Source organism: Delphinus delphis, chromosome 11 (assembly GCF_949987515.2).
Source record: "Delphinus delphis chromosome 11, mDelDel1.2, whole genome shotgun sequence".
Taxonomy (NCBI): Eukaryota; Metazoa; Chordata; class Mammalia; order Artiodactyla; family Delphinidae; genus Delphinus; species Delphinus delphis.
In genome coordinates this window covers 7490780-7503553 of record NC_082693.1, presented here as the reverse complement: position 1 = coordinate 7503553, position 12774 = coordinate 7490780, and the positions used below count along the sequence as shown (strand labels likewise).

The 12774-nt window shown below is 38.8% G+C and overlaps 1 protein-coding gene across 1 annotated transcript; it reads left to right on the top strand.

The window, feature by feature from the left end:
- The first annotated feature begins 1468 nt into the window (after window positions 1-1468).
- LOC132434228 (C-type lectin domain family 4 member D-like) lies at window positions 1469-10883 on the top strand. Its single transcript, XM_060025933.1, is given in 6 exon segments — window positions 1469-1523; window positions 7300-7351; window positions 7353-7446; window positions 8504-8525; window positions 8528-8618; window positions 8910-10883. Coding segments are annotated over 6 exon segments (489 nt in total). The 3' UTR covers window positions 9085-10883.
- The last annotated feature ends 1891 nt before the right edge of the window (window positions 10884-12774 follow it).

The window sequence follows — 12774 nt, the reverse complement described above, 5'->3', positions numbered from 1 at the left end:
GTAGTGTCTCTTTTATCTTTCTATTTGCCTGTTTCATTATCTTTTTTATTTAATTGACCCAATATGGGTGGCCAGTAGGTAATAAAAGGACATTTTATATCTATTACTCATTTTCAAGAAATGGAGGTTTTAAGAAGTTAAGGCTAGACCTCTGTCCTCATGTTTCTAAACACACAGAGTCTCCTTGTCGAGATCATTTGTATTTATTATTTATTTGCTGGTACAGGTAATTTCATTTGCTTCAAATTATCTTTGTGATCTAGGCCACCTTTCATATCCCAGAACTATGGTCAGCATAAATGAAGGGAATCAACGCATGAGATAGAACTAAAGTGAGAGTCATAGACTTTGGAAGCCAGAAGCATCTTGGAGTTCTCATTCAGTGATTGTCACAGGAGATGAATCAGAATGATATGGGTACTTCTTTTTTTTTTTTTTCCTCTTTTTTTGTTTTCAATTTAAAATAACATACTGCTCTCTCCAGAGATTCTGATACACCTCCCCCATTCGCCCTCCCAGGGAAGGGCTTGGATGGCTTCCCCAACCATGGCCTTTCTTATCATTACTGAGGTTGTGAGGCACTATCATGGATAAACATGTATCCTAAACTGCAGGGGAGTTTTTTGGGTAGAAGATGCAGATGATAATTTTTCCAGCTCAACCCCCTTGGTTAGACGTTGACATCTGCCTTCACGGTTGTCCTGTGAGCTTTTATTACTCCTCACTTCCTCCATTCCGATAACCTTCTAGGTAGTTGGCTTGCCTCCAGCTTTCTCAGCCCTAGTTCAGCTTAGGTGTTGACACCAGAATAACCTTCCTGAAACCAAACCCTGCTCATGCCCTTTCCTCCCCTACTCATTGATTACCTTTAATAATTTTCCTTTGCTTACAGATTAAAGTCCAAAGTACCATTTCATCCTCAGCTCTCAGTTTTCCCTTTCACTCAGTCTGCTCCCGCACACTAGTCATTCTGCAGATGCCATCAGCAGCATGGGCATTGAGTGCTTGCGATTCCCTCTGCCTGGAATTCCTTCCCTTCTCTACCTGCCTGGTGAAATCCTTCCCATCCTGGAAAGTGCTGCTTTGTGAAACGTTACTTATCCCCTCAGTCTGAAAGGTGATCTCCCTTGTTTTTGGGGGTTGCTGTTGAAATTCTCACTGGTTTGTGGGCTCTTTGATATAAGGACCATGTCTTCATTTTTATCTACTCAATATTTTCCTTATGCCATAAATATATACTTGTTGAATTAACAGTGATTTCAGTGAAGAGGGACTAGAAATCAGAAAGTTGGGTTTTTCCTTTTTTCGCTCATTCTCATTTTGATTGTTCCTAGCTACAGGACGTAAGTATTCCTTATATGCTTTGTTATAGTTGCAGAAGGTCTCATTTATATGCTCCAGGGTCAGTTAATATTTGGGCCCAAGAAAGTAGCATTGAAGACAAATTTTACTTTGGTACATAGACGCTATGGCCTGGGAAAAGGAAAACTGGCTATCATGTCGCGCAGCTGCTGATAAATCTGGTAGCTTAGTGTCTGATCTCAGTTACCACAACTGGCTAAGATTGCACTTGGTTATATTTAGCTTTTTTTTGGCTTTTAAAAAAAATCATTTCTGTTATTGCCTCTTAACTGTACATGAGGAAAATACATATGGTTTGTGACTAGAGCTCATACTCAGGAGCTCCCCATCCATCACATATTCTCTTGAGAAAGAAAGGAAAAAGGAAGAGGATTACATTTACTTGCAAGTCCCTTCAGCCTGGGGAATGTATAGGCTTGGTATGGTTTTCACAGCAACCATGGTTGAAACCATGTCGTGTGACGTTTATTTCAGAATGAGAATTGTCATTTTCAGTCCCTTTTTGAAAGTTACTAAGATATGGGGGTGGTATGTTTTTTAAAAAGCTCTAGTATACTGAAGTCTACATCTCAGGAGTGAAATAACTGTCCTTTGAGACCTCATGTTCTGCCCTATCAATCTAAGACTAGCGTCATCCCCTCAGTTACACACAATGATGCATTAAGACCAACCATGAAGGTTGCTGTTTGCTTTTTAGTATTTTCTTTTGTCTTACGTGTGTTCTGCCACTGCACCTAATAGTAAAAAAATGTCTTGGCAATTTCTGTGAATGCTTTAACTAGCTGCATAGCAGCATGGGACCACTAGAGGACGGGCTCCCCCTAGCAACCCTAGCACAGTGGTGGCGAATACTGCTCAGATTTCCTGGTGGCAGGGGAGACACCTAAAGACATAAATGAAGACTGTCAAGGGATATTTCATCTATGGAGTCTAAACATGTACCTGATCCGAAGTTTGTTGGGAACGTAGAAAAACAGCTGTTTGGGTAGGTGGAAAATGAAGAACAGAATAATACTTTCTTCAGACTTTAATACTTAAATAAATCTTTGAGTAGGGAATACACTTACTGATTTTAATGACCCCCCCTCCCCAGTCCCACCAAAATAGGTGATTAATGGGAAGTAAAGAGGAGTGGTTATGAGCATGAATTTGGAAAGAGACAGACTGCCTTGGCACAAAAGTTTACTCTGCCACTTACTGGCTTTTTGACCTTGGACAAATTAACCCTTATTTGCCTTGGTTTCCTCGTATGCAAAATGAAGATAATAGTTTCTACTTTATAGAGTTATTGTCAAAATAAAATAAGTTAAAAATTCAAAGTGCTTAGAACAAAGCCTGGCATATGGTAAATTCTCTGTTAGTACTGCTTCTACTACTGCTGCTTGGCTGGCTATCCTAATTCTGCCTATTAGCATTGCAATAACATGGTAAGAATAAGGGCAAAATGATGAGATCCTTTCCTTTTTTAAAAAAATTAATTTTTATGGGGATATAATTGACATATAACATTGTAAATGTTTAGGTGTACAAAATGTGATACATTTATTGCAATAATCGGAGTGTCAGCTAACACTTCTGTCATGTAATTGTCATTTCTTTTTTGTGGTGAGAGCAACTCAGATCTAATCTCTTAGCAACTTGGAAGTTTGTAATATAATATTGTCTATACAGGCATACCTCATTTTATTGAACTTTGCTTTATTGCACTTTGCAGATACTATGCTTTTTACAAATTGAAGGTTTGTAGCAACACTTCATCGAGGAAATCTATCAGTGCCATTTTTCAATAGCATTTGCTCACTTTGTGTCTCTGTGTCATGTTTTGGTAATTCTCACAATATTTCAAAACTTTTCATCATTATATTTGTTATGGTGATCTGTGATCAGTGATTTTTTTTTTTTTTTTTTTTGTGGTACGCGGGCCTCTCACCGCCGTGGCCTCTCCCGTTGCGGAGCACTGGCTCCAGACGCGCAGGCTCAGCAGCCATGGCTCACAGGCCCAGCCGCCCCGCGGCATGTGGGATCTTCCCGGACCGGGGCATGAACCCGTGTCCCCTGCATCGGCAGGCGGACTCTCAACCACTGCGCCACCAGGGAAGCCCATCAGTGATCTTTGACGTTACTACTGTGACTTGCTGCAGGCTCAGATGATGGAAAACATTTTTTAGCAATAAAGTATTTTAAAATTAAGGTATGTATATTGTTTTTCAAGGCATAATACTACTGCACACTTAATAGACTACAGTGTAGTATAGACATAACTTCTGTATGCCCTGGGAAACCAAAAATTTGTGTGACTTGCTTTATTGCAATATTCGCTTTATTCTGGTAGTCTAGAACTGGATCTGTGATTTCTCCAAGGTATGTCTATAACGACTGTACTATGCATTAGATCTCCAGAACTTATCTACTGGTTGAAAGTTTGCAACCTTAAACTGCATCGCCCCGATTCCTCCACCTCCTAGCCTCTGGTAACCACCTGTCTACTCTCTGTTTCTATGAGTTTGGCTTTTTCAGATTCCACATATAAGTGGGATCATAGAATATACTATTTGTCTTTCTCCGACTTTTCTCACCTCGCATAATAACCTCAGGGTCTCTCCACGTTATTGCAAATGGCAAGATTTCCTTCTTTCTTATGGCCAAATAATATTTTCTTGCATATGTGTACCACATCTTCTTTATCCATTCATTGCAAATGGACCCTATGGTTGTTTCCATACCTTGCTATTGTGAATAATGCTGCAATAAACATGGGAGTGCATATATCTCTTCAATATCCTGTTTTCATTTCCTCTGGATATATACCCAGAAGTGGAATTGCTGGATCATATAGTAGTTCTATTTTTAATCTTTTGAGGAAACTCTGTACTGTTTTCCATAGTGGCTGGACTAGTTTTCATTCCCTCCAAGAGTGTACTAGGGTTCCCCTTGATCCACATCCTCACCAACACTTGTTATCTCTTCTTGTCTTCTTGGTGATAACCATTCTAATAGATGTGAGATGATATCTCACTGTGGTTTTGATTTGCATTTCCCTGATGATTAGGGATGTTGAGTGCGTTTGCATGGGAATGGGTCCCAAGCATCATTCTTGCCAGCCTGGGCCCCAACCCCAGGACTCAGAACAGTGTGAATTAGAAATGGTTTCTTTGTGGTCTTGAGTCACACTGAGTCAGTCAACTGCTTGTGACTCTAAAAAAAGATCTTTTGGCTATTTGTATGTCTTCTTAAGACAAATGTCCGTTTAGTTCCTCTGCACATTTTAAAAATTGGATTGTTTTTGTTATTGAGTTGTATGAGTTCTTTGTATATTTTGGATATTAACTTCTTATCAGATATATGGTTTGCAAATATTTTCTCTTATTCCGTAGGTTGTCTTCTCTTTCTTTCTTTCTTTTTTTTTTTGATTGTGTCTTTTGCTGTGCAGAAGCTTTTTAGTTTGATGTACTCCCACTTCCTGATTTTTGCTTTTGTAGCTTGTGCTTTTGGTGTGATATCTAAAAAACTGTGGCTAAGACCGATGTCAGGGAGCTTCCTCCATATGTTTTCTTCTAGGAATTTTATGGTATCATGTGTTAGTTTAAGTCTTTAATCTATTTTGAGTTAATTTTGGGGAGTGGTCTAAGATAGTGGTCCAATTTTATTTTTCTGCATGTGGTTATCCAGTTCTTGCAACACATAGTTTTGTTGAAAAGACTGTCCTTTCTCATTGAGTGTTCTTGGCTCCCTTGTCAAATATCAGTTGACTGTAAATGCAGGAGTTTATTTCTGCACCTCTATTTAGTTGCATTGGTCTATGTGTCTCTTTTTCTTTTTTGCGGTATGTGGGCCTCTCACTGTTGTGGCCTCTCCTGTTGCGGAGCACAGGCTCCGGACGCACAGGCTCAGCAGCCATGGCTCACGGGCCCAGCCGCTCCACGGCATGTGGGATCTTCCCGGACCGGGGCACGAACCCGCGTCCCCTGCACCGGCAGGCGGACTCTCAACCACTGCGCCACCAGGGAAGCCCTATGTGTCTCTTTTTATGCTAGTTTTTTAATGTTTTAATTATGATAGCTTTGTAGTATAATTTGAAATAAGGAAGTATGATGCCTCCGGCTTTGTTCTTTTTTCTCATGATTGCTTTGGTTATTACTTTTTTGTGGTCTTTTGTAGTTCCACACAAATCTTAGGATTATTTTTTCTATGTCTGTGAAAATGCCATTGGAATTTTGATAGAGGTTGTGTTGAATCTATAGCTGGCTTGAGTAGTATGGACATTTTAGCAATATTAATTATTCCAATCCATGAACACAGGATATATTTCCTTTTTTTTTTTTTTTTTTTTTTTGCGGTACGTGGGCCTCTCACTGCTGTGGCCTCTCCCATCGCGGAGCACAGGCTCCGGACGCGCAGGCTCAGCGGCCATGGCTCACAGGCCCGGCCACTCCGCGGCATGTGGGATCTTCCCGGACCGGGGCACGAACCCGTGTCCCCTGCATCGGCTGGTGGACTCTCAACCACTGAGCCACCAGGGAAGCCCTCAGACAAATTTTTAACTTTTCAAAGACTTGGATATGTTATTTGTGAAGGTGGGAAGATAATAATACATACTTCATTTTGTGAATATTATGCAAGTTAACTTCTGTTCAGTACCTAAAACAGTGCCTGGCATATCAACAAATGTGAACTGTCATTGCTTTAGAGGTATTTTTTAAGTAGTGCTCCAAGGTTATTACAGTTAGCATGAGCTGGTACTCATATTCTCCTGGGTGTATTGCTTGGGTTATTTACATTAACTTTGTTTGACTGAAGGAATTTTTTTTTTTTTTTTTTTTTTTTTTTTTTTTGTGGTACGCGGGCCTCTCGCTGTCGTGGCCTCTCCCGTTGCGGAGCACATGCTCCGGACGCGCAGGCTCAGCGGCCATGGCTCACGGGCCCAACCGCTCCGCGGCATGTGGGATCTTCCCGGACCGGGGCACGAACCCGTGTCCCCTGCATCGGCAGGCGGACTCTCAACCACTGCGCCACCAGGGAAGCCCTGAAGGAATTTTTTAAATCTCTCTCCACAAACTCTGTAGCAGTCTAAATCTTTGTGTGTGTTTTTAAATAAAGTATTTCATTGTTTGATAAATCCCTGAAGTATTTCCTACTTTGGAAACTATTGATATTGTCTATCTTCTTCATTAATGTGAAGGGCCCATGGTTTTGAGCTGCCATAACTAGTCTGTAAAACAAGCCAGATTTGTTTCATTCCCTTGTTTATAATGGCTATCTTCATCAAAACGGAGTATTGAGTAAGATGCCTTTATTTAAATTTTCTAAACCAATATGAATCCTTCTTGGAAGCTAATTTTAAAATATCTTATGCTTGTTGTGCTTAATTGACAATCATTAAAATGGAGTTCGTTAGTCTGTAGTGAATACCTGTTGTCCTCCTTTAAATGCTGTACATATATACCTCTTTTCCAATGCATGCAGAGTCTATTCCTTCTTTCTAGAAGATGTACAGAGCTGCCCAGTGACTTGAGTATGCCATCGACCTGCTAATTTGAAATTTTATAGCATTGCATCAATTCATGGATTTTAAACATTATTCTTGGTTGGCTTTTTTAAATTTTTTTTTGCGGTACGTGGGCCTCTCACTGTTGTGGCCTCTCCCGTTGCGGAGCACAGGCTCCGGACTCGCAGGCTCAGCGGCCATGGCTCACGGGCCCAGCCTCTCCGCGGCATGTGGGATCTTCCCGGACCGGGGCACGAACCCGTGTCCCCTGCATCGGCAGGCGGACTCTCAACCACTGCGCCACCAGGGAAGCCCAAGGGACAGAATGACTTTGGTAATCCTGGTATTATTCTCATAAATGTTAGTTGGATATTAGGTAGTGAAATAGTTATGCAATCTGTTACAGATGACATACATGGTGTAACTAATTTTCCTTTCAGTTTTCACATGAGGGGTCACCTGGAATTGCTGTCTTGTGGGCTGGAGAGCCTTCCCGTCCAACTGCTGTTTTTAATGACAGCAAGACGTGGGCTCAGAGTGAAAGACACTGTATGGGGACAGGGGCTCATCTGGCCACCATCAGCACAGAAGCTGAGCAGGTATGTTGAGAGGCTTACATCCGTTTCTCTGCTGGTTTGAATCTCTTTGCAGAGAAAGAGGAATTTCTGTGCTCTGCTATACCTCTGTGCCTTTGCTTCATCTCTTCCAACTACCTGGAAAGACTTTTCTTCCTCTCTCATTTTTCTTCACATGGCCAAGTTCTTCTGGTCTTCCCAGATTTGATTCATGTGTTATTTTCTACAGAAAACTACCCTGACCACTTTCTCTGCCCCATCTTTCCTATTCTAGTTTGGAGATACTTCCGTGGTACTTTGTGCATCCTGTGACCATGGCACGCACTTCAGTGTTCCCATGAGTCCTACTTTGTAGAGGGCTGGAGCCATGCCTTAAGCATCTTTGCATCTCCAATGGCCTTTGCGGTGCTAGGCACACTTAGATAGGTCCTGATAAATATTTCATGAGTAAGTAAATAAATGAATGGTTAATCAGGATTGAAATAGCTTCTCAGAATAGAGCACAGGAAAAATAATTCAGAAGTATGGTTGTCATTCTAAAAAAAAAAAAAAATCTCAAGGTAAATTCAATTTGAACTGAAATTTATTTCCTCATGTAATATATTTCCATATATGTACGATACCATGACTCAGATTCTATTCTTGGTTAGCAGGGTTTCCTGGAGGATTCTGTTTCCATGGCTTTGCAACTATAGGTTCACCAGCTCCTGAATAAAATGGAGTTTAATGAAATACACAAACAATTGAAGAAGGTAATTTTAAAAATAAAAGTTCCTAGAAATCCAATCCTATTAAGTACTGTGCTAAGTGATTTGCAAGTTGATCTCACTTAATCTTCACAGTGACTCTATGAAATAGTGGAGTCATCCCTTTTGGAGTTGAGAAAACTGGGCTTTGGTGAAATTAAAGCACTTGTTAACATTGTGGAATAAACGCCAGAGGGGGGATGTGAAAACAGATCTGATGCCAGTGCTTTTGTGCTTAACTAGTACTTTATTTGACTTCTTTCCTCTGTTCCTAACATAACAGCTATCACCTGATAAAGGCAAATATACTTATAAAAATTCACATTTTTATGCAGAACGTTATCACTCAATTTTTGGATAGCGATTTTCATATTTCCTGGGACTTACAGATGAGAACCTTGAAAGCCAGTGGCATTGGGTAGACAAGACACCATTGAACCCACAGATGGTGTGAGTATACTGACTGGGGCAAAAGAGCTTTATAGGCAAAGGTGAGAAGAAGACAGCAAGCAGAATTCATTTTGGAGTGGAGTATACCAATGTAAGAAAGCTTACTCGGAATAGAGCGTAGTGTGTTGAGTAACCTCTATACTAGTAGACTACTACGCTTGTGTTGGACAGTGCAGCTCTAAATGTTTCACTAGGAGCATTTCCTCTGCCTTGTCCTCTGGCCTCTACCATACACACCCAACATGTATAGACACACACACACACACACACACACACACACACACATTTCAGATTCTGGCCCGAGGGTGAACCCAACAACTACCAGAAAGAAAAATGTGTTGTCTTTGTTAATGACAAAGACAAATGGGCCTGGAATGATTTTCCTTGTGACTTTAAGACAAGTAGGATTTGTAAGATACCTGGAGCAGCATTCAACAAGAAGCCTAGGAAGGGGTCCCTGTTATGAGGACAGAAAAGAAGAACCAATTAGACTAGGGAAGAATGTACATGCATCGTGGGAACAGAGAAAACATTCTCGGTCATAGAACATTTTCAGTCATGATGGCCTTAGTTATTCTTGTTTAATTCATTCAAGATAATGTGCTTTTGTGTAGTGTTTTGGTGGAAAAAATCATATTTTTCTGTGAGAATCAATTTTCATTAACTTTGCTTTCTTGATAGTATTTCAAGGTATTTACTTTTCAGTTAGTGTGTATTGATTAATGTATCTAAGAGTAGCTTGAATGGTGAAATCTATAAGTCATTGTTTCCTCTGCTCCAATTCTTAGCTCTTAAAGTTCAAAGGTGGGATATTCCTACTGGTAGTGGTGTATCATTGTTTTTAACCCAAATATCACAAACTCTTTAAAGTTTTTAAGCAACATTTTTATTGTCTGATGTTTCATTTTCAGACTTCTTAATAGTATGCCATTAGATTGAAATTCCACGAGCAAAATATTTTCTGAATAACAGAATAGAATATTTAGAATTATGGTATTGCCCAGGTAGAAAAAAAAGTCTATTTACCTTTTCAAAAATTTACTTCTTACTCCACTTTAAAAGTCTTCCCATAGTGGGGAGTCTCAAGCTGACTTAATTTCTTTTTGAGTGGAAAAGTCCCTTACAGGCCACCTTTACCAAACTCCTTTAATTCTATAGCTGTGGACACAAAACCCTTGGGAAGCCGAAGAGCTCACCTTCACATGTCTAGTGTATGACAGAAACAGGACTATGGCCCAGATCTACCTTTCATAACAAGTGAAATGTGTTCCCTTTGGTATTATGGGAGAGTTACTGGAGGTGCTGTGGCTTCTTGGCTAAAAGGTAATAGTTTTTAATTATTCTTGCAACATTGTATTAGTGTTTCTGTATTTTTAATTTGAATCAGAAAAAAATTATATTTTCAATCCATTTATGTAAATTGTTAGCATGCTTCTTTAGAGCTATAATGCTGCATTTCAAACTAGCAAGGAAATCATGGCTTTAGCAACCTGAAGTTATGCATTTGCGATGTGTGTAGTTTTAATTGTGAAGCAGTCACATCCAACATCAACAAAATAAGGCTGTCTTCTTACATATATTCATTTTGCTGACGTTTCCTGCATCCAAGCTAAAAAATTTCAAGCGACAGCTTTTTAACCTAACTTCCTTACCACTATTTTTAAAAACAGTATTTATTCTGTAAATTAGTGATCTTGTAAGTTTGGAATATTAGTGTTTGATTGATTGATTGATTATGTGTGTGTCTGTGTGTGTCTGTGTTTAAAGCTGATACTTTTAACTGAAGTAGCACCAAGTGACTTTAACTGTATTAGCCATAAATTACATAGCACAAATCTACAAAACTTGTTGAAATAAATTTATGTAAATGATAATAGGCTTGTATAGTTAATATTATCCATTTTTCATTTGTATAAGACTGTATTTAAAGATTCAGTTGTCAATAAAATATGACCTGTTTTTGATTTTATACATCTGTGTCTACATCTGTACCTCTAATCTATTTCTCCCCCTGCTGATCATTTTTCATTCCCTCCATGGCTACCATCACAGACCAAGTTACCATCTCTTACCTGGATTATTGCAATGGCCTTCTGATTGTTCTCCCTGTTTCCACACTTGGTCCCTTTCAGTCTATCCTCAAGCCTCATGGCACCTCTCCTAGTCTTCACAATTTCTTTAAGACAGCTGATAGTAATTTTATAAAAATAATTGCCTATTTCTTTGGGACATTGCAATAGTTCTAGAACTTTGAAACACTTAAAAAATCTAAACACTTCTTATGTTTGAAAATGTAATGTATGTGTGCATTAAAAAGGCAAACAGTAAAAAACATCAATAAAAGTATAAGGTGAATCTCTCATTCACCCTGAACCCCTAAATGTCTCTTCAAAGTAACTATGATTATCGGTTTCTTATATGTATATCTATATATGTTATATTTCCCCCCATGCATTCACACATGCACATGCAAAAACTACCTAGCTATGCCCCATCCAATGAATGATTTTAGGGCTATATTGTTGAGAAAGGAAAAGGGGGGTGGGAAGAAGAAGAAATAGGAAAGCAAGAAGAACATTTTACTTGATTCCTTATCATTTTTCTTTTAGGGACCCTTCAGGAAAAAGTTTTTTGTGGTAATCTATAAGGCCTATAAAATTCTTGAAGTTCAAGAATTCTTAAATTTCACCTCAATTTTTTTATTTGTTAAATTCAAGTAAAATTAAATCTAATGTTTTAAAAGACTCATCTGTTGTATGATTTCTAACTATATCAACTTGGGATTTGAATTTTTTTCACTTTCATCTTTATACAATTGTGCTCTGTAGGAATTTTTAATAATAAATATGTATCATTTTTATAAGATGTAGTACAGTGATTTTTCTTTTTTAAAAAATTGGGGACCCCAATGGTAATAGTATTTAAGTCATAACAGTGGTTTATTTGGGGAATATGGTCTTGGGAATATGAATGATTAATTACTCTTTATTTTTTGCAACTTTTTGGGTTTTCCGGTGCCTAAGTATTTATGTAGTCCTATAAAATACGATATTTAAAAACAGTCTCAATTGGATGATTTCCTTCTCAAAGAAGAATTTTCCTGATAAATAATTTAGGTTCTAATGATCTTTACTTTGGCAAATAAACCCTTAACAATTGTTTCTTTTCTTGCCAAACTTTGAAGGCAGAGTTAGTTGTATAACTTAAATTATAAATGGTGAAATAATATACATTAATATTTTTATATCTTTCAATATTGATGTAAAATGTAAGATAATTATAGCCACCTGAAATACAACAACAATGAACAAAAAAATGTCCACATGTTTTTCAATGTTTCCTCATTGATGTTTATGAGATGAAAAAAAGAAATTAGAAAGTTGAAGATATTTTTATTGGATTACTTTCAGGTTGAATGACTTTTGTTTTAAAGGCATATTGATTTCAAAACCACAGATTGTCACTTATGCCTAAAAGAAATAAATGTTTGTAAAGAAAGCTAATATATAGGGCTTTCCTGGTGGCGCAGTGGTTGAGAGTCCGCCTGCCGATGCAGGGGACACGGGTTCGTGCCCCGGTCCGGGAAGATCCCACATGCTGCGGAGCGGCTGGACCCGTGAGCCATGGCCGCTGAGCCTGCGCGTCCGGAGCCTGTGCTCCGCAACGGGAGAGGCCACAACAGTGAGAGGCCCGCGTACCGCAAAAAAAAAAAAAAAAAAAAAAAAAAAAGAAAGCTAATATATTATTTTCACTTGTTCAGTTGAATTTTCCCATTCAATGATTACGCGTTAATTCCAATGATTTCAAGGGTCTCTTTATGGTGCTGTGTGCAAGAAACATGGTGATAAAAGCTTCCATGTTATTTATATATTCTTGAATAATCTTGTCAGTATTGATAGAATATTATGCAATAAATGGATAGGCTTGAGACAGGAAAGTGTCAAGTTGACTGTTGTCTTAGAATAATTTGACTATTGGACTCTGGTTCTGGCTGAGCAATAGATACATTTGGGTGCGATCCAGTTAGTCAATGGAAGAGAATAGAGAGGAAATGGAGTTTCTGAGATGAGTAGACTGGATGACAGTCTCTTTGGAGCTGAAGGTTAGCATGATCTTTCTAAGAAGGTGCAGTGAATGCCTTTGGCCGGAAAGTCCA